Source organism: Seriola dumerili, unplaced genomic scaffold, assembly GCF_002260705.1.
Source record: "Seriola dumerili isolate Sdu_G_001 unplaced genomic scaffold, Sdu_1.0 BDQW01000110.1, whole genome shotgun sequence".
NCBI lineage: Eukaryota > Metazoa > Chordata > Actinopteri > Carangiformes > Carangidae > Seriola > Seriola dumerili.
Genome location: NW_019174365.1, coordinates 7,440,480 through 7,462,036, shown reverse-complemented (window position 1 = coordinate 7,462,036; position 21,557 = coordinate 7,440,480). Strand labels below are relative to the sequence as shown.

The window sequence follows — 21,557 nt, the reverse complement described above, 5'->3', positions numbered from 1 at the left end:
AGGAACATTTACACATTATTTTTCTCTGTCTATAATGTTTATGAAGCACTTTGTATCACCATTTTGAAATGTTATATATATACATATCACTATTATTATTGTTACAAAGTGAACAAAACACGTTTTAATCTCAGATTATTTTTGTAAAATATTTTCATTATTAAAAATTTTCAATAGCTCTAAGAAATACTTTGTCTATACACTGAAATTCAAGAGATTGTAGTTCTAGCTTTACACTGTCTGCCGAAGGAAAATGTAACCAACGAGAGGATTCAGATTGTGTTTAAAGCAGTTGTAATAATGTAAGTTGATTGTAGGACTTGTTTGGCATCTATTTAGGTAGGATGGCTGTACTAAAACGGATGCAAAAAGATGCACAAATCATAACGATAACCACCTCTGTGAGTGAGAATATTTTTGCAGTGAGAATATGTTACTAAATGATTTCATCAGAATCAAATAGTAATATACAGTAGGTCTTTGCTTGGGCCCTGCATCTGAGGATCATAGATGGCAAATGATTTAACAACATGCTTGTTGCTTGTCACAGGCGTCACCTTGGGGGGATATTGTGCTTGTAAAAGCCTTTTCTATACATTTTGTCTGCAGCCACTACCGTGAGAAGCGAGTGTGCTGCTTGTAGCAGGGAAATCATGAATCCATCTTCATCCTCAGTGTTTTACACATATCTTCTCATGTCTTCCGATTAAATAAAGAAACTCATTAGGTTCAGTATTGCCGTTATTGTGGCATTGGCTTATATTTCAGTCAACATGTGCAGAAGGTTCGCCGCACATGTTGGTCCTCACGCTAAACTGATTGTCAAGTTCTGGTACAGGCAAAGTTTGAATATGTGCAAAGTTTTTTTTTTTGTTTTTTTTAAGAATTTTGTGAGATGAAGCCTCCAGTAGTCCTGCCGGATCCACTGCAGAGCTTTGTTTTCATGGGGTTTTTGTAGAGAATGTGAATCAGTCTTCTTACACTCGAATGACCATCATGAACTCTGGTCACTTTGGAACTGGCAGTCAGGATCCTGGGTGGCCACCATAGCCCTGGCTGATAGACTGAAGGGAGAGAAAACAGGTGAAATTACTTCTTATCTCCATTTATAGCTTCATGAGGGCGCAAGTTTAAAGGAAAAGTTCAACAGTTTGGGTTAAATGTGTATTCATTTTCTTGCAGAGAGCTAGAAGGAGAGATGGATACCACTCTCATGTCTGTGGGATAGAGAGCCAGCAGGCAATTAGCTTAGCACAAAGACTGGAAACAGCTAGCCTGGCTCTGTCTGAAGGGAATTTACAATTTAAGGGGGGTTTTGTGATATTTCTTGGCTGAGAGCCATTGCCCAGCAACCAGCAGAGACTCCAGGAAGTCATTGCTTTTGGCCAATAATAGTCCAGCACATAAGCCCCCCTACAAACATTGAATTGTCATTTTCACACCTCGGTTTTTGTACAGATTAAACAAGCCAGATATAACATTAAATTAATGAGCTTCAGAAGTGCTGTTAGGCAGATTTTGTTATCTCTATTTCCAGTCTTTGCGCTATAAGCTAGTGGCTGCTGACTGCAGCTTTATATTTACAGAACACACATGAGAGTGGTATTAATATTCTGATCTAACTCTTTGCTCAAGAAAGTGAATAAATAAATTTCCCAAAATTTTGACGTATTCTTCAGAATCATAATTCTCTGGTTTCTGTCGTTGGGAAAGAACTGTTCATGCTCGCAGAGTAATTAACAGGACTCTCCCACTCTGAAGGAATAGCATTTCTCAACACTTGATTTTATTCCTCTTGGGCTCCAAGCACTGCAACATTCAATATGACGAGAGTGTGTGTTTATCTCATAGCTGTGACTTTGAGCCAGAGAGGACAGCTTACAAACTAATCCTCCTTTGACAACATCAAACTCCTTTACTAGACTAAAATTTTAGTTGCAGAGTTTGGATCTATCTTTATCACGCACTCATTTGTTTAAGAAGTCTGGAGTAAAACAATTATCAGACCCGGTGGAAAACATTTCTATAAATGGGACTGATTGTTTTCAAGAGGCAATTTTGTCTATTTGCCCTTGATACTGAGGGCTGAAAAGAAGGCGAGAGTTAATTTCAGGGATAGCATGTTTCTTCAGAGTTATTTCGGCTTAAACGTCACGCACACTCACACGTCTAATATTAGCTGTGAGATTGGCATAATGATTCCCGAACCCCTTACCCTAACCTTAACCATCACAACTAAATGCCAAACCCTAACCCTACAACCAAGTCTTAACCCTCAAACAGCCTTTTGCAGTTGTGAGGACTGACCAAAATGTCCTCTCAATTATAGTTTAAACCAGAATTTGTCCACACAACCATAGAAAGACATGTACACACACACACACACACACACACACACAAACACAGCCTCTTCACCTGCGTCACAATCCAGCCCACATGGTGCATTCATGAAGCTGAGCCCTGAAGAATTAACTGTGATGCTGCTGATGACTCACAGTCAAGGTTTTTTTTTAATGACGAATGTGTTCTGTGGTATAATAATAATAATCTTTTTGTGTGGCTTTGGCTTATACTTCAGTTTCAGTGCTGAAGACTTGCTATTCCTTCACAGAATCAACCTAGATTAACCTCTGTACATAAATTTAAGCTCCATCCAGCTCTTGAATTTTAGGATCAGCACTGTGTTTTCCACTCTGCCCTCAGACGTGTGCAGTAAAATGGTGAAATGTTATTTCAGGTGTGACATAAACGTACTTTTGAAAAGATGGGAACAGGTGAAGTGCATGAAAGCGGCAAGCTTTTTCCCCTGCACTGGCTTTGGCAAAAGCTCTGGATATGATGTAAGAATGATGCAAACTGTTTTAGGACATGACTGGTTTAGCGAATAGGGATGATAAAAGATGTAGACACAGGCACAAACCTGGTCTGTGAGGATTCGAGGCTTAATATCAGGAATGGCACCCCCTCTCAGCTCATCTTCCACAGCCATGAGTCTGACAACAGGGAAATAGAAACAAACATACCGGTTGACAAAAATAGAACTATGAAGCCGGTGTTCTCCAAAGTTACTGTAGGATTATGTGGCCATATGATGATATTAAGGTCTTGACGTGATCCTGCTATCCTCTGAGCGCCCTGAAGCTGAATCTGAACTTCCTTTAGAACAGTTAAGACAGCTCAAATTCAGCTGTTCAGATAGACAACTTGTGAAAACTAGCGAGTGTGCGCAGGAGAGTGAGGTGTGTACCCATCTGCCATATCTGAATTTAGAGGAAATAGAGTATGGGAGCATACGTTAACTAAAGGAGGCTTTCTACCAAATGAGATGAGATGTGAGCTCTGTAATGCTGCAGTTATACAAAAACTTGGCTTTCAGAAAACTTGATATGGGGCAATAAACATTTCATTGAGTAGGAGTTGTGCTTTATTCCAAGAAATATCTCCTTTAAGTACGTGTAGCTACAATCAGAATTAGGCTGGCTTGGTTTCCTCTGTCCACATAATAAAGTTACTGAAATAAAAATGTGTGTAAAAAAATAAAAAAATAAAAAAGTGTTTCATATCAGGTTTGAACCTACTGGGTATGCTTTTTGGTTTTAGTCATGACACTTAAATGAGCTACCTTTAAAAGGAATAATCCAACATTTTGGGAAATAATATGCTTATTTGCTTATGTCTGTGTGTTAATGGTATCCTGTGGAGTCCTAGTGGCGCTATGGTATGGAGCAATGTATTGATGAGTGGGTTCTTTGTTGGTTTCCGTTTCGTGTTCTACAAGCATGGGCACAATAGCCATGTTTCCATCCAAATATAGCAAAATCTGAACTGAATTTCCAGAAAATCTGCAAAACAAAATGCAGTTTTTGTTCATTTCCATCCACTATCATTATGCAAGTATTTGGATAAACATCTGGTGGCACTAATTTGCCAGCAAGGTGCCACTGAACCATCACGGGACATGAGGTTGCAACAAGATGATGTAATTAAAAGAGCACCAAACCTCAGATTGTTGAAAATGTAGAAAAAGAAAATGTAAATGAAAATATGGCATTTACATTTCATTCATATTTTCTTTCAGTCTCTTCAGTGGAGCAGAAGCTTGACTGACACTTAAGTCACATGCTTCATGTGTTTCATGATTTTTATTCCACTGCACATTATTATGCTTTTATATTAACACACCAACCTTTTTAGTAAAAACTTTTTAATGATATTTCGTTTCCCACGGGGTATTTTTAAGCATGGAGCTAAAGCCAGGAGGTGATTAGCATAGCTTAGCATAAAGACTATCAGCACCTCTAAAGCCCATTAATTAACATGTTTTCATTTATCTAATCCATACAAAAATAGAAATGTAAAACCAGTAATTTGTGGTTTCAGAGGGAGTTCTTTTTTAAATTAGGACAAAGCTAATCTTGCCGTTTCCCCCTGCTTTCAGGCTTTATGCTGTGCTATGCTAACTGGCTCCTGGCTCCAGCACATATGAGAGTGATATCTATTTTCTCTCAGCAAGAAAGCAAATAAGCATATTGCCCAAATGATTGAACTATCTCTTTAAAATGAGATTCATATGACACCATACAAGTTGTATTTCAGTGGAAAACCTTTCTGTTGAGTTCTTATACAGCAGACCGAAACATTTCTTTTAATGCAAAAATAGTAAAGCTGGTCACCACTTTTAACCACCTTTCATTTGCATTCATTCTCCCTGTAGCTGTGTTTAACTACCTCTATGGATTGTTTCCTTGTAGCACTCAAACGCGTGCAGTTACAGCTGTAGTCCATGAGCTGCTATCCTTTGAAGCAACAGCAAAGATTGTTGTTATACCGTGTGCTGTTACTGTCGGACCAGGTCACATGAACGTGAGAAGCAGTAACAGACTGATGAGTGTCTCTGTGGTAAATGCACCACTTCAGTTTCATCACTCTCAGGTATATAGCCGGATATATTCATGATATAGGGCATAATTTCATATAAAAAATACAGCCTCATTTCTGCCAGCTCTATTTCAACCTTTACACTAATCACCTGCTGATGATGCCTTTGATTTGAGAGTCCTTCTCCAGTTGCTGCTGCTTCAGGCGGCGCTCGCTGTCCTCCAGGCGGTTCTGATACTGCTGCAGGATCTTGTTTGTCTGCTGTTCCTGCGTCAGAAGTCTCTGCTCATACTCTTCAAGCTTGCGATGAGACATCTTCAGCCGTTCTTTCAAGGAATGTATCTCTTCTTCGTATTCTCTTACCTGAAAGATGAAGGAAATAAAGTGACTTAGAGTTATTTGTGTCTTGTATTCTGCAGTGTTCCTGAATGATGAGTGATTTGTATCGGCACAGACACCACAGATGGTACAGATCTCTTTATGCTGAGCAGCAAGTGCAGACAAAGCTGCAGTGGAATTGTGCCGGCCTTGAAGTTTCAATGCAATAAGCACCACACACAGTAGGAATCCATTTCTAATATAGACGAGAGTGTGGGAGTTATTCATCATAGAAAATGCACAACAACAGCCATCACAATCAAACTCATGTATGATTCTGTCAAAGCTCCGATATGATGCAGAATCAGTTGAAAAGCTGTCACTTCAATCCAGGTCATATACTGTACCTGTAGCCATCAACTGTTGATGGCTAAAGATATTTTTGAAGTGTTTGGTATACAGGTGGTTTTAAACGCGTGTCTGCTTATTTGATGGGATTTACATAATATGATGATTGAAATATAGATATATTTGGAATATAGACAGTAATATTATGCTTTGCCACTTCATCAGCCAGGATATTTCAGTGGTTTTAACACATCATGTGTGCTTTGTTTTTTCTTAACCTAGGATCATGACCAGCAACCTCCTGGACAGTATTTATTCAATGTGTGTTCACCATACAAGTTGATCTGGTTTGCAACATGAAAATACTATTTTGCAACAGGAAAAACATGAAAATCAGTAACACAAGACTTGTGGTAAAAATTCTGATGGAGCAGTTCGAACCTGCTATCGTTGTCCAAACAACCTAAAACTAAAGGTATATTGTGCCAATTTAAGATCTTTAATACAAATTTATATCATATTAAATACAATATACTTTTTTTACACTAAATGTAGAAGTCAGGCTCCCATGAACAAAAGTCTATCCTTTGGAAACACCTAATAGTTTTTTAATTTACCAAATTAAATTTTGCCGTTGGGTTTGGGTCAATAAAAGATCTTTATCCTAAATACCACGGTCCAGGACACTCGAGCACAAAACACCAACATGAGACTGTCTGGTTAGGTACACATGAATCTTCTGCGCATGTTATCGATCCATGATTTCTATCCAAACAGTTGACTCTTGCTGTTGTTTGGAGCTGCCAGCATACTAAATTAGATTTTTACATTCTGCACCAGAGTGCGTGTATCATATTTTAAGAAAAGTGTACTAATCAGGAAAGCAGATATTTCATGACTACACTTCAGGTCCCTAAAGGGGCCGTCACGATAATGTTTCTCTGAGTCTCCTTTTGTATCTCAGCTTTCACTTTAAATAGTGTCATGTATATTTTAGAGAAATCTCAAAAACATCCACACACACCCTCGAAATACTGTTGCCTTTTTTAGCCTACTATCACAGGAAGCAGGTGAGTGTACTTAAAAAAAAAAAAAAAAAAAGGGTGGAAAAAAAAATACATGTACTAACCCTCTCTAACCGTGACTCATCCATGCTCTTGGAGTACTCTTTCAGCTGACCCTCACGGTCCGGCCGCAGGCTCTCGATGTCAGCAGAGAGATGTGGCATGTTGGACACCCAGGCGACTGTCCGCTCGTTGAGGGCCGGGGTGCTCAAGGTTGACTGAGAACCCTGGAACAACACAACAGGTCAGTCGTGACTTTAATTAATGTCTGAATATTAGGAATGTCCTAAAAATGAAGTGAGAGTGCAAATACAAATATTATTTCAACGTCTTTTCTCTCATTTCATGTCAAGTACGAACTGAGGCACGAAAGAATCGTCGCTGCGCAGTTTTGGAGCATCTCTTTAAGTCGAAGTTTTGAAGTTAGACTCGCCTGTTTATTGACAACTGGCTTGAGTAAATGCTGCTGTGGAGGCTGCAGCTGGGACTGTTGAGGCTTCTTGGTGCTTTTTGTCGGAGTGTCTGTTGACTCCTCTGCAGCTGCTGGCGGGCCCTGGTTGTCTTTGGCGGAGCTCGTCTGGTACGGGAGTCCGGGTGCTGGACTGTCTGTCACCGACAGCTGTGTCTCCTGTTGTTGCTGCTGTGTCTGCTGTTGCTGCTGCTGCTGCTGTTGTTGTTGTGGCGGCTGCTGAGTTTGGCGTGGTTTTGGCTGACTGCCACTGAAATTTGTGTCAGAAGAGTCGAGGAGGAGGTTCCTGCTCTGCGGGCGGACCTTTGGAGGCGTGGCAGTAGCTGGAGTGTTAATGGACCTCTGGGACTTGAGGTGTTGCGGTGGGGCAATGGATGACTGGCGGACAGGATGAACTGTAGTGGGAGGTGTAGCCAAAGAGGCGGGGGTGCCCGTCCCAGTGGCTGTTTGAGATGTGACTCCCATTAGGTGCTGCTGCTGGAGAGACTCCTGAGAGGAAAGAATAAGATAAAAGAAAAAGAAATTGTCAAGAAAATTAAGAAAGCCTAATTTCATTTACCATTTACTGAAAGTACTTTCCTAATTACTTCTTTAATTGAATGTACTGAAAACCACTATTAGTAGAATTGAAAATATCCAACTTTGATGGCCCCCAGTGTTAAATTCCAGTAAGACACAAAGGCACATGGCCTGGGCCAGGGACGCCAAAATGATTGAAGGGTTAAACAAATTCCCTGCACTATTTGTTTGGTTTTTTTTACCAAATTTTTCTACAAATGCAACCCATACGCCCTCTCAATGATTTAGAAGACACTCTAACCACAAAATATGTCACTCACATAGTGACATGGATGGACAGACAGATGGGGGGGTGGATGATCAGCAAGGCAAGTTTATATATGTATGGCACCTTTAAACAATAAGGTTAAGACATTAAGACAAGAAATAAAATTAAAAAACAATGCTAAAATTGTAAAAGTGCAAAAGTGAATAAGAGAAAAATGTTGCAGCACAACTAAACCGCAGTGGTACAGTTCCAAATTTGATTTAATAAAAGTTTTTGGAGTTTAAGCAGACCAAGTTTTTCTGGTTTGTTCCAGAAATGGGTTGTGGTGCAGAAAAACTGAATGCTGATGTCTTGGTTCGACTCTGACGACAGTGCCAGACCAGTATGGATAAATGTTTAGTTTGATGTCTAGATAGATAGAAAGACAGATGATGTACAGTATGGAGTATTTGGACATTTACACATCTTTGTGCTTCAGTACATTAAATTTGAAATAAAATAATGCATATTACATAAAGTGCCAAATATCAGCTTTAATTTGAGTAGATTTACACCAACGTAAACTTACTGTTAGGACTGACTAAACTGACTGGACGGACAGATGGACTGATAGGTAGATAGTACATAATTAATGCATAACTGTCCTGATGATAACACCATCTGTATTAATAAAACAGGAGGCTCTTGTGATGTTTGTTCCATTAAGGCCCACGCAACAGGACAGAAATAGCTTAAGACTACATGACAGTATCATTAAACGCTGTAATTTTACACAGACATGCTGTAGTAAACTTATCAGATCAGCAGCCCATGACTACACAATCAAGTCAACACTAAAAAAAGATGAGTTTAGATTTCTGTTTCATTAAAAGCTGTTCCATAAAAGGAATGAGTTTAATTCAAGTTTATAAGCTTTAACTGAAAATTCAACTTTGTTTGTAAGAGTAGACTGTAAAACAGTTAAACATCTCTATCCAGGAGATCTAAGTCTGATCTGCAGCACACTGACAGTTTAAAGACGAAGTAATATAATGATATATCAGCAGTTACGACACTTTTTTTCTGCCCTATTGACCGACGGCTTGTTTCCAGCTCTGTTGAAACAAGGACGCACAGTATGATAGTCAAGCACCCTACACAGTTCAGCAGAGGAGGTGAGTGAATGATCAGGCTTCAGTGTGTTGTCTGTACCACCACAAGTGTCTCTCAAAAGTGCCATTACATTGCTGTTAGATTTGCATATTCTACTGCTCAGGAGAGGTACATCTTTTGTAAACATTTCCCATTTTGTTTGGATCTCTGTTCTGCAACCACAAAATCAGTCTGAAAACAGAAGCGCAAGCTGGGTCTAATGAACTGAAAGGGTTAATCTGAATGCAGCAAGAAATGCAGACATTTTTGTTGCAAAATTGAGATCTTAAAATCACACTAAGAATAAATGACGAGCCTATTAGTATGTTGTGCAATTTAGCTTGGGATTTAAAAAAAAAAAAAAAAAAAAGGGTCTACAGGTCTTTTTAACTGAGAAAATGAATTATTGGATGTGACAGTCCTCATCACAACATTTGGAAATCCAGAACTGATAATACTGTTTGTTATTCCATAAAAGAACAGAGGCCTATTTTAACTTGCAAGCTTTTGTTTTGACTTCGTAACTATTTGTTTTTTGAGTTTTTACTCCTATTTGATGGATTTTACTGAAAGCAAGTGATGCCACTCTCTTAACCTTACTGGTCCACTCAAATTTTAAGGGGTTTGGTTAATAATAAACAAGCAGTTTCATGAATTAGCATTCATTTCTCACATCTAGTTAAAGGAATCATTTAGTTTAGATAAACAAGAAGACTCAAGAGAACCAAAAGCAACCTGTTTAGGCCTGTACTGTAAATGACTTTAGTCTCAGAAGAGGGAATGACAGGCACACAGAGAATGTATGACAGGCACACATACGTAAATTACGTTTCATGTTTAGCGAGGCTGCATAACCAACTGGGCAAAGCCAGTAACTGCTATTCAATATAAAGTCAAATAAAATGTCATGTTAATTACTGATCATTGTTTACTATATGAAGCTTGTAATTTCAGCTCTATCATTTCAACAGTACAACATCCAGGTGACAAATTAAAGGAAAAACCTGAATAAATAAGTCGAGAAACATAAATGTTATGTTGTCGCCTCCACACATGAAGGGTCGCTGAATGGTTTGATGTGTATGTAAATATTATGAATCATATGGCCTAACCAGTCACCACATCTCACCCTAACTGAACACCTATGGGAGACATGTTAGACCAGCTCAGTATCCCTTGGAACTGCATCCATATTGGACAATTCTGCACCTCATGGTTTATGTCCTGAGCCAACAGTCTGTGCCAACACGGAGAGGGGTGTGCCCTTTAGGTAGTGAGGCGGAAAGTAAGGGTGTAGAAGTCAGAGTGGTGAATGGGCATATGCCATGTCTGAGTTCATGTCCCATCACAGAGCTGGAATTCACATTTACCTTTTTTCCTGTAGCCATGGTCTTTCCATGGTTACGGGATTGCTTGTAAACACTGGCATTTATAAGCAATCACATTGGTTGGAAAAAAAATTGCATTGCCACTAAACATACAATCCAGTGATCCATGCTTGGAGAATATAATATTGACATTGTTGTCTGGCAGTAGGGTGAGATGCTGCTCTCCACCACCTTCATCCAAACACATGAAGAGGGAATGTTGTTTATCCAGAATAGAGTGTGACGAAATTTTATGTTGGTTTTTCCTTTATTTGTCATTTTTTTGTTTTTACAAATTGTGGTTTACTATCTAAGATGACTGTGTCAGTGAGATGCTGTTGCCTCATTGGACTGCATGGTCTACCAGTCGTAACATAAGAAGTTTAGTTGTGTCTATGAGTACAACTGTATACACTTTACGGTTGAAGTTCCTTTATATTTTGGTTGACTCCTGTATATAATAGATACAATAGTAAACCTATACTGCAAATATCTTGTTCCCTATGTTGATTACATATGTGACATTTTGCTTTTGTGTTTTTATAAATCAGAAGATAAACCTGTTAAGCAAACCAAAGGTTCTGAAAGAGAAAAATACTGTTGCACATCGTTATAAACATGAGATTGTCTTCCTGTATGTGTGAGGGTAAGTGAGAGGTTCCTACCTGCACCTGCAGCGACAGCTGGTGCCAGGCGTAGTCGTTGCTCTGATTCTGCCGGGTGAAATCATCACTGTAACTGTGTGAGTGGACAATGCTGGGCTGCACCAGACTGCTCTGTGACCGCAGGGCGGACAAGTCCTCGCTGCGGGAGAAAGCACTGTTGCCAAAGGCGGGTTGATAGTCATGGTGGCCATTCTCAGGCTCAGGGGCGAGGAGGAGAGGAGGGGGAGGCTGCTGAGACTGAGCTGGGGAGTTCTGGGCAGCCAGATGGAATAGTGGGTTCTGGAAAGACAGAGGGTAGTGCATGGCCGCTGCCGCTTGCTGTTGCTGTTGAGAGATGGATTCGGTGGGCCCCCCAATGTGGCCCATCTGGCTCAGCCTCAAACCAGAGCCTGCTGAGCCCGTCGGCATATGCCCTCCCATACGAAGAGGGCCGCCGAGGTTCCCGAAGCTGTGGCCGAGGCCGGCGATGGAGGCTTGAGAGGAGGTGAGCATGTCTCCCACAGAGTTCAGGTTGGATATGCTGTTCATACGGGAGTCCTGAAGGTCCATCATAGACACACTTTTATTCACACTGTGGACCTGAGACAGAAGAAGAACATTTATTGTAGTTTCATATTCACCATATTTACAAAAACATTGTTCATGACAAAGAAAATTTGATGAAACACTGAAAATTCTAGATCCTGCTTTACCTGAAAATATATTTATTTTACTCAGTTTTACATGTGCAGTAAGTGTGTGTTTACAGTTTTAAATTTGGTTTGAATGTACAGCATCATATACAGTCATATACAGTTATAAAATGTAGCAGACATCACTGGCCTGGCATCAGTCACAAGCTATTAAAAGAATTCACGATAAGGAAATTCAGAGTTTATGGACCCAAAAGGTCTGTTTCGTGTCTGGGGATAATTTAATTGCAGGAGGGCAGGAAGGAGATCCTTCTTTCAAAACACAGCCCAGCTTTTTAAACATCAGAGTGATAAATGGCCAGCTCCAGAGGATCAACTAAATTGTCACAAGGCAAAATGGGGGTACATGACCAAAATCTCCAAAGGAAGCTCATTCTATAACTATAAAACATCATCTCTGACTGATATTTAACTGTTGCTTCCCCGGGGAAAATAACATTAAAATCAAATGTACTCATCACCAGAGACTGAATTTTTTACACACACACACACACACACACACACACACACACACACACACACACACACACACACACACACACACACACACACACACACAAACTAATGTTTCCCCCTCCTTCTCTTTCCCTCTTTAGATAACACTCATAAATCACAAGCCACATTCCTGAAGCCCTGTAACATGAGATTTCTTCTTTTCAAACACATATCTGAAATAATATGTATTAATATGGTCAATATTATTCAGCAAATGCTTTTACATAATTTAGTTAAACCCCCAAATTTCTATCATATAATCTGTTAAATGAAGTACTCCAAGTAAATCAAAAACAGAGTGCAGCACAAGAGCTCAACTCAAGCCAATAATACTGTGACAGCAAAGTCATATCAGACTTTATGTATCATTCTAATCATCGCTCGCTAATGTAAATATGTTAGCTGGTTGTTTATGAAATAATTCTAAAATGTATGCATTTGCCCCGAGGTCTTCCCAACATTGTAGAGACGGCTTTAAAGGCTTCAGAATTATGATATGCCATAGGGAAAATAAACATGACTACTTCACACCTTACCTTTGGATCAGGCTCAGTAATATCCGAGCTGCTTGTGCAGTACGCGGGGCTGGATCGAGCCAGCGGCGGACGCGTGACATAGAAAACTTCCCTCGACGAGCGAAGGTCTCGTTCTGCCTGACGCCTCATGTTCAGATTCGATGACAGGGATTCTACAGCTGATACTCCCGTCGTAGGGGACGGCAGGCGAGAGATGTCTATTGAACTGCAGAAACACAATAGAAAGAGACATTAAAATTACCACTAGCTTACAGATCTTTTATACTGATTCCTATTTTGTATCTACCCATTTGATTTCAAATAATGTACATGGGCCCTGTGTATTGCAACAAAAGTGGAGGCACAGAATAGGTGGTCGCAAATGGTAAATTTTGCCTACTGTTCTATGTTTCTACAGTATTTTGGGGTATTTTATGTCTTAATCAGACAGAGGTCAGTAGAGAGAGGCAGGAAAAGATGGATGAGAAAGATGAGGAACGTTATGCAAATAAGGTCCCTGGCTGGAACTGAACAGTGGACATCATGGTCACATGTTCAGTGCTTTAAACTTCTAGGCCAGTGGTTCCCAACGGTTTTTGCTTGTGACCCCTTAATATGAGTGAATAGCCCTCGGCAATTCCTCATTACTGCTTGCATGGCTGCCTGCACGGTTTAATCATAGAGTGACATTTTAAAATAATTTCTAGATGTCTGAATGGGTAGAAAAATAAAGTTTTGTTGATTAAAATGTGTTTTTTTTTCTTAATTCTAATTGGGACAATTGATCTACCTACCCACTACATTCATCTCCAAATCCCTTGTAGGGCTCCGGACCCTCAGGTTGGGAACCATTGTGTATGTATTTTACCAAATTATATGATCAGAGATTGAAGTTAAAGAAACTTGTTGAAGCTTGTTAATTGTTTGACACTGTAGTAGCTTTTATGGATTAAAAAATGACCTTGAGCTCTATATTCTTTTATATTTAAAAAAAATAATCAACAGATTAATTGATAATGAAAATAACTGCTGATTGCAGCCCTAAATAAATTGAGCACACATGATCAGCAGTGTGCAGGATTGATCCTATGCATGTCTATAAGATCTAATTGTATTCAAGAAATACATGTCTTATTATATAAGGGTTGCATAATGAAACGTGGAAACCCAATGAGGAGAAGGCATCACTCCGTCTCATCAGTCACTCATAGCCTGATACCTCTGGGATTAGAGTTACGAGGAATGGCAGGTGTGTCATTCTTTGTCAGTTAGAATTTCCATATGTTTGATCTCTGTCCTTTCACACCTGCCTGCAGCACAGTTAAGTCATACTCGCTCAATTACGTATTTATTCCTGCAGATTTTGTTCCCAGCAGACAACTGCTTGGTAGGAGGGGCTTGTAATAGTAAACACGAAATAGCTGCTGTGGAATCCTTTGATATTACCTCTGTTATTACTCTTACTTAAAGAGTTCTTATTTAAACAAGCTGTATGCTGCTGTCATCTGTCTCTTGACAATAGCAGAGTGCTGAAAGTTAATTAAAACACAGAGGAAAGAGGTTTAGGTAAGAGAGTCTGGGAACAGATGGTGCTGGCAGTTATGGATTGATAGAATACTTAAAAAGCCTGAAGAGCTGCATTAGCATTAGCATTATGTGCTCTTAGACTCTCATTTGTTTTAGAGCAATTGAATTCTCACTTATTGTGTATTCTTGATCTTTTTATGCTTTACTGTTGATTACACCCATGTGAAACTGTGGTGAATATTTGCAATCATGACCATTACCCTTGTCTTGATAAAGCCACAGCAGGGATTAATCCTCTGTTCAAATGTAAAACTGTGTATCACCCATCTTGGTGCCCAGAAGAGCACACTCTTTGGGGACATGCAATTCCAATTTCATGTGTAAATTGAGGAGAACAGAGATATATAAAACAAAAGAAAGCATGAGGAGATACCTGTTTAAGTCACGCATCATAAGGCTTTGGAAGTCGGAGGACATTAGACGATTGAACGATGGTCGCGAGAAGAGTCTGTCCTTCGGTCGGTCTGGCTGGTGATTTGTAGGCATGTGAAGCTGTGGGTTCCTCAAGGCGACACTGATGTCATTCAGCAGCCGTGGTAGCGGTCCCAGTTTGAGAATAGCATCCTATATCAAAGAGCAACACGGAAACATTTTTAAAATAAAGGACTCCTGACTTTCCTACGCTCACATGCCATGTGCCCGGGGTACTCGACCTTTTGGGCCACCACAGACTGTTTTATTGGCCACTTTTATTTTGGGCCAGAATAGAGGTCAAATTCAAGGTCCAACTGATAATGAAATAAAACCAGAGTGAAAATAAACACTTGACATCAGACCTTTGGATCAGGTTCAGTAATAAGGAAAAATGCAGCACAGACAGACTTTAAGGTAAGTACAGTGCAAATACCTTGTGATAGCCTATAATTCTAAATCATTATTTTTTATATTATTATGATAATAAATAAGGATCCACCTCATTGGTATTAGCACATACTTGCCTTATCAAGCAGATGTCACTGATCTACACTGAATCCTTTATTGTTCATTAATGTCATTATAAGTTTCAGCTTCCAGTCATATACCATTGAATCAGTAAAATAGTAAAGAGCTGCTGATCCCATGTGCTTCACTATAAATACAATAAATTTTCCACATCACTTCATTATTCATGAAATTCAAATGTCATCCAGAAACATGCAACAGAGAGAAAAAATGATGAAAACACATAAAATTACACATTTGTTAACCTTTGAGACAATTCTGGGCTGACCATAAAAGATTTCTAACTTTCATTATGTTACAACTGCAGTGAAAATTCATTAAGTTAACAGTGCAAGCAGTAGAGTGAAATATTAAAGTACTAATTCCACCTCTGTTTTCACAGTTCAAATAATATTAATTGTGTTAGACAGAAAATTATAGAACCTCATTTTCCAGCCCTCCATTCTCAGCACTCTTCAGAGTGAGAAAGAAATTATATTAAATGTTTAATTTAAATTTGCTAGTAATTTATCACGTTATTCCACCTACCTTGCTAAGCTGGCCCATGACTTCCCACAGTAAGCTATGGAGCATGGACAGTTCTCTGCCGAGGTCAATGTAGCCCTCAAACCCTCCAGCGTTTCCTCCGGTGTCCATGTTGGAAATCTCATAAAGAAATTGCTGCATGGAGCCCCACTCCATCTCCAGGAACTCATTCATGAAATACATGTATTCCTCCTTGGGTCCAAATCTGTGTGACAGGACACATGAAGAGAAAGAAGAGAGTGGAAACAGGAGGTTAGTGGACGGATCTCATGTTATTACAGTTAACATGTGCTGGAGTTCTGATTAGAATCCTTAAAGCTGCATTAATCAATATCACAACAAACCCACAGTAATGAACTAACTCAGTTCCTCTCAGCTCTACAGAGTGGTTTAGCATCTTTCCGGACCTTAACTTTCATGCTCTGGTTCACTCTCCCTGGTTCACCTTAAAAGTCGCCTTCAGTTAATAGGCATCCGACAACATACACTATAATACCTCAGGAAACAAAAAGTATTAGATTATTTTATGTTCCTGAAATAAAGAGTCTATTAAATAACCAAACTTTTGATATCTTAATCACAGCTGCCTATTTAAGTCAGCAAGAATTGTTTTAATATTGAAAAAGAATGTCAGCAAAGAGAACAGAGTGAAGGTAGGAACAAATGTGTCACAGCTGAAAGGCTCACAGTCTTCAATTCTAAAAATGAACTGTGTCAAATGAATGTGACATTGGAGAAGGGGTAAGAGGACAGGTGATGACAAGAGACTCACTTGCTGAAGCTGGCCAGGTTCTGCATGACCTTGGCTATGAGTGTGAGTGTGCGGGACGTGCGTTCAGCAGGGTACTCCTGCATTAGGTTGAACAGGGAGGGGGACATGATGGCTGGGCACATGAAGCGAAGGAACAGGGAGGAGCTGATGAGGCTGTCAGCGAGATCCTCTCTTCCACGCTCAGCACATCTGGCTCTCCATGAGGCAAAAACTTCCTTCAGCTCCCGAGGAAATATGCTGAAACAAGAACATGATTTTATTACCCACTGTCAAGGCGAAGAGCAAGATATAATACAGCAGCTCATCCAAAGGAATTCAGCAAGGTCAAGAGACTAAGATGTATGGAAAAGTCCTGGATGTACGATGCTCAGGATGCAAAAGAAGAAGAAGAAGAACGTTTTTAGAAAAATTAACATGATGTTGATGATTTAACTGATTATATCACTTGAAAAAAAGCACGTAAATAGTAAATGATAATGTTGTAATTTACTTATTTCTGTTTAAATATCAGTTTGGAAAAAGGAAACTTTTATATTGGTGTTAATATGGGGACAAATGAAAAAGTAACATTTGAAACTGAAAGGTAAAGTATTTATAAATGTTGAAACAAACATGAGGTATGAACATTTTTTCAATTCAAATGTAATTTTTGATTAACTTTTGGAATTGAACTGTCCTTCTGTTGGCGTGGAGGGGTGGCATCAACAGGGAAGGGGGTGTGTGAGTGACTGCACACAACTCACCAGAGAGAGTTGATAATCTTGCAGAGTAACAGCTCGCAGCACATACGAAGGTTGGCTTGGTGGTCAGCGAGGACTGATGGCGGGACGCGCATGGGGTCCACCTCACAGTTCTCCTCAGACTCATATAAGGCTCGAATGAAGTCACCTGAAAGTTGTAGATCAAACTCGTCATTATGTTTCCAAAAATGCATCATTATACATAAAGTTCAGCTCTAAATTTATTTTACAGCTGGATCAGGGCACAGGAACAAATTGTGAACCTCTTATTTAGAAAGAGCGAAAAGAATCAAGTAAGAAAATGATGTGACTAAAGCAGCAATCGGATGGGATTTATTTCTCCGGGGGGGAAGTGGAGTGCTTTAAATATTACAGACAGACCCAGTTAGGGCTGTCAAATGTCATGTTACAGGTGATTCTATTTTTGTTGGTCAAACTTTGTAGGGCTGAACTAAATTTAAGTGTGGAACAAGATATGTGCAGCGCTAGAAAACTTGAAACACTTTGCATATATCAGTCCCTGTAAAAGCATAGCATGATTGATATTCAGAAGGAGACATGTAAGTATAGTTTACAACTGTCTGTGTTAATAATTACAGAGAAATAATTACCAGTAAGTATTACTAAAGCTAAAAATAATACTAAGTCCACCGGTGATCAAGGTCACTTGTTCACCCCTAATATAATTTCTATTATAGAACAAGCTTCTGTAATTTGCTGGTGGCTAAAATGCCATCCAGAGCAAACAACAGTCATTACAAGGGACAAGGGGAAACATGTTATTACCCACCTTCCCCTGTGATGTAATATCCTAGCTTTGAAATAAAATGCTAGAATGAGATAAAAATGTAAGTGGACAGTGTTAAAGAATGGCTGATTAGATGGTATAAAATCAATCTAAAAACTAAAATATAATTATAAAGCATATTTATACTTAATGGCCAAAAGAACATTTTATCTTACATTTAAAAGATCTAAAATCTACTAATACAGCTCTACATTTAAATAAAAGAATAGACAATTAAATTTCTATTTATTGTTGCAAAATTTTATCAAAGCATAATTCATATTTGTTGATGTAACATTTACACTTTTCTTCTTTAACTCAAGTATTTCTAAAATGTCGCCTCCATGATAAAACAGTGGAATTTGGAAAAATGTCACAAATATATCACAAATGTAGATGTGGAACTATCTCGATACTAAACAATGCCATAGAGTGTGACACGGTTCATCAAAATATTAGATTTACTTTGAGCTTCAGTCAGTCAGCAGTGATGTGCAGTTTTACCTATAGCATCCTTGAGGTATCTGTGACCTATCAGTTTGAGGTACTCTTCCACAGCCTTAGTAGCGAGCGTATTCTCCCGAAAGATCAAGTGCTCACGGTCCATGAATCGATCCACCTCACACATCGCCATGTCGGAGAGGAACTCCTGCGAACAGATTTTATTTGAAGTTCAATGGAGCATACAGGGAAAGGAGGGAAGGTGTTTTTCAAAGGACAGACCATTTTCCTATAAAGCTACTTCAAAGAAATAAAACAACTGGTCATATAGAGAACTCAGACTCGAACGTTGATTGGTGGAAAAATATATCTAGTCAAGCTAACTTGTGACCTCTAATTTACCTTTGTTTTCCCTGTGCTTTGAAGAATGTGCACCAGAGCAAACGCCACCTCCTCTTTGCTTTTCACACTCAACAGCGGCTCCAGAACTGCACACAGTGTTCGGTAGTTGTTGGTAATGTATTCAGCAAATTCCTTGTACAGCTCCATGGGGAGGATGTTCATTGTCTGGTAGCGAGACTTAACACGCAGTGAGGCGTTGATGACTTTGGCACTTCCAACACCACCACTTTTGGCCAAAACACTGGATTGTATCACCGGGTACCACTGCTCCACAAACTGCCGGCCCGTGATGCTGGAGATGGGGATGCTGACAAGGCCAAGGTATGTGCTTTTTTCCTAGATTACCAAACAAAACAATATATTGATTTATTCGTTTTATTCAATCAATATTTTTAAATGCTTGTTTTACTGGCACACTCTCTTTACCTTGCGTCTTTTTTTGTCCGTTTCCTTGTAGAGGTGCAAGCGAAGGCTACGAATGGTAGGCAAATTGTTAAATTCAAAATGCTCGCCCCAGAAGACGGTGTCGGTCCGGGGTTTGCTGGTGGTGCGTGCGTACAGCATGTCATCCAGACACAGCTCACAATAGTAGCGTTTCTTAGCTGGAAGGTCTCGAGCTTCAATGATCCACAACTTGAGCACATTGTCCACCCGTCTGCTGTTGTCCTTAAAGTGAAACGACGAATTCTGTTACTGGATTATAACAGTCCTTATTTACATCTGTCCTTAATGTTACACCCTGGATCTTGTAATAAAATAAAAGGTGGCCAGTTGTGGGAGGTTTGGGTAAACATGTTCTGTAATTACTGGAGTTTAAAACAGAAGACAAAAAATCTATTGTATCTACCTTGTTAGGTTTGACAGCTCGTTGCAGATTCTCAATCCACTTGTCTCTCTCTGAAGCTGAGCGACAGGCAAAACATTTTGTCCCTGAACTGGTGGTTACCTTCAATCAAAACATACATATGAGTAGATTTATAATCATGGAATATACCTTATATGGCTGCAACTAATTGTTTTTCAAATTAATAAATTCATCTGTAGTTTATAAATTGACAAATGACAAACACAATTCATTTCCAGTAGCAAAAGCTTACATCTTAAAACCCTTGGTTTTTCAATTCAGTTATATAAAACACAGAAAAACAGCAAATTTGAGAAACTAGAACAAGTGAATGTTTTTGCATTTTAGTTTCATGAAAACACTTGAATTGATTAATCAACTTAATTGTTTCAGCACAAATTCCCTAAACCACTAGGTCACCTCATTTCCCTGATTTTCCAGAGAGGCGTGAAGTGGCTTTGTAGTGAAACCCGAATAGCTAACTTAACATATTTAAAACACTCTCACAAATAAAATTATATTGGTCAGTTAGTTTAAATATAGTGAGATAAAAATAAATAAATCTGTAGTAGGTGGGAGTAACTACAGAGAATGGGAGAAAGGTTACACAACTCAACACACCTCAAAGCAGTACTCTTGTCCTAAAATGCTAGAGTGGACAGGTTTGATTATGGCCTCTTCATCCAAAACTAGGTCCAAAGCCTCCGCAGCACTGCTAGGAGAAAGTAGGGACTCATGGGAGTGGGATTCTTTGAAGCTTTGCATCAAGCGAGTCCTGGTAAGAGAAGATGAACAAGAGATCAATTTACAACCCAAATTTATATCAGTGTTTTCATATAATTCAAAATAAGTCACCACAGCCGAGAAATCCGTGTGAGTCACTCCTGCGATTTGGGTATGATTTGTGAGATCTGATCCTTTTATAATGAGTTTATAGTAAAGTTAAGACCACCAGATTTTCAGTTCAGGTGTTTGTAATTTGGTCTGTTGACTTGCCTCATGTGACTCATACTGTATTTCAGAAAATGGCCCACAGTGTCTCAGATTGTGGTGATGTCTGGAAATGCAATTCTTTAACAACTATACAAGAATTTAAAAATGCTAATGTAAAAGTAATGCTTGTGTTGCCTTCTGTGTAAATGGGGCAAAATTGTAAAAGAGAAACAATTTAGCAGTCACAGTCTGCAGGAATATTGGAGTGCAGGTATAAAAAAGCACAGAGGATTAGACCTAATCATGGGGTAACCTTTAGAACAGGGCAGCTCTATCAAGGAAAGAGTTGGTGGAAGTAGAAGCAGGAAGGTGAGTCAATGCTGTCTCTCAGGCGCTGCAAGGTCAGTAGGCCAATTGAAAAAAATGTAGCAAGGAAATCATTTTTTCTGAAGAGTTATGGGATAAAGGAAGTGGACCAAATTAAATCCATTATAGGTACAACTTCAGTATGTGTGTGTTACCATCTCAGCCAGTAACTGGGTGCCTGCCCTTTAGGTCCAGCTGTAGCTTTTCAGGCTAAGGTGGAGCAAATAGACAGTGAATGTGAGCTAGTAAATTGATTTGCTGGCTGACAGAGCTCTAAGATACAGAGGGAGAGTTCCAGTTCTGCAGGCAAAAATACAGAGTTCAAGCTGGTCATTTTTGATTTGATATTTTAGATTTAAAGGGATAGTCCAACATTTTGGGAAATAAGCTTTGCTTTTTCTCGGCTAGAGTTGAGAATATTGAAATGTATCTCACGTCTGTACTCTAAATGTGAAGCTAGAGCCAGCAGCTGGTTAGCTTATCTTGGCA

At 39.3% G+C, this 21,557-nt stretch overlaps 1 protein-coding gene across 1 annotated transcript in view; it reads right to left on the bottom strand.

Moving 5' to 3' along the window:
* Nucleotides 1–1,025: 1,025 nt before the first annotated feature.
* The window catches only part of LOC111223115 (ras/Rap GTPase-activating protein SynGAP-like), a 34,879-nt gene continuing 14,347 nt past the window's right edge, over nt 1,026–21,557 (bottom strand). The window contains exons 5-21 of the mRNA XM_022747142.1: nt 20,391–20,544; nt 19,773–19,871; nt 19,352–19,591; nt 18,926–19,261; nt 18,587–18,731; nt 17,299–17,443; nt 16,556–16,792; nt 15,787–15,988; nt 14,690–14,880; nt 12,751–12,955; nt 11,028–11,606; nt 7,322–7,566; nt 7,042–7,246; nt 6,674–6,835; nt 5,030–5,241; nt 2,921–2,993; nt 1,026–1,064 (exon numbers count right to left, since the gene is read on the bottom strand). Coding sequence (XP_022602863.1) covers nt 1,026–1,064; nt 2,921–2,993; nt 5,030–5,241; nt 6,674–6,835; nt 7,042–7,246; nt 7,322–7,566; nt 11,028–11,606; nt 12,751–12,955; nt 14,690–14,880; nt 15,787–15,988; nt 16,556–16,792; nt 17,299–17,443; nt 18,587–18,731; nt 18,926–19,261; nt 19,352–19,591; nt 19,773–19,871; nt 20,391–20,544 — 3,469 coding nt within the window. The remainder of the gene's footprint in view (nt 1,065–2,920; nt 2,994–5,029; nt 5,242–6,673; nt 6,836–7,041; nt 7,247–7,321; nt 7,567–11,027; nt 11,607–12,750; nt 12,956–14,689; nt 14,881–15,786; nt 15,989–16,555; nt 16,793–17,298; nt 17,444–18,586; nt 18,732–18,925; nt 19,262–19,351; nt 19,592–19,772; nt 19,872–20,390; nt 20,545–21,557) is intronic.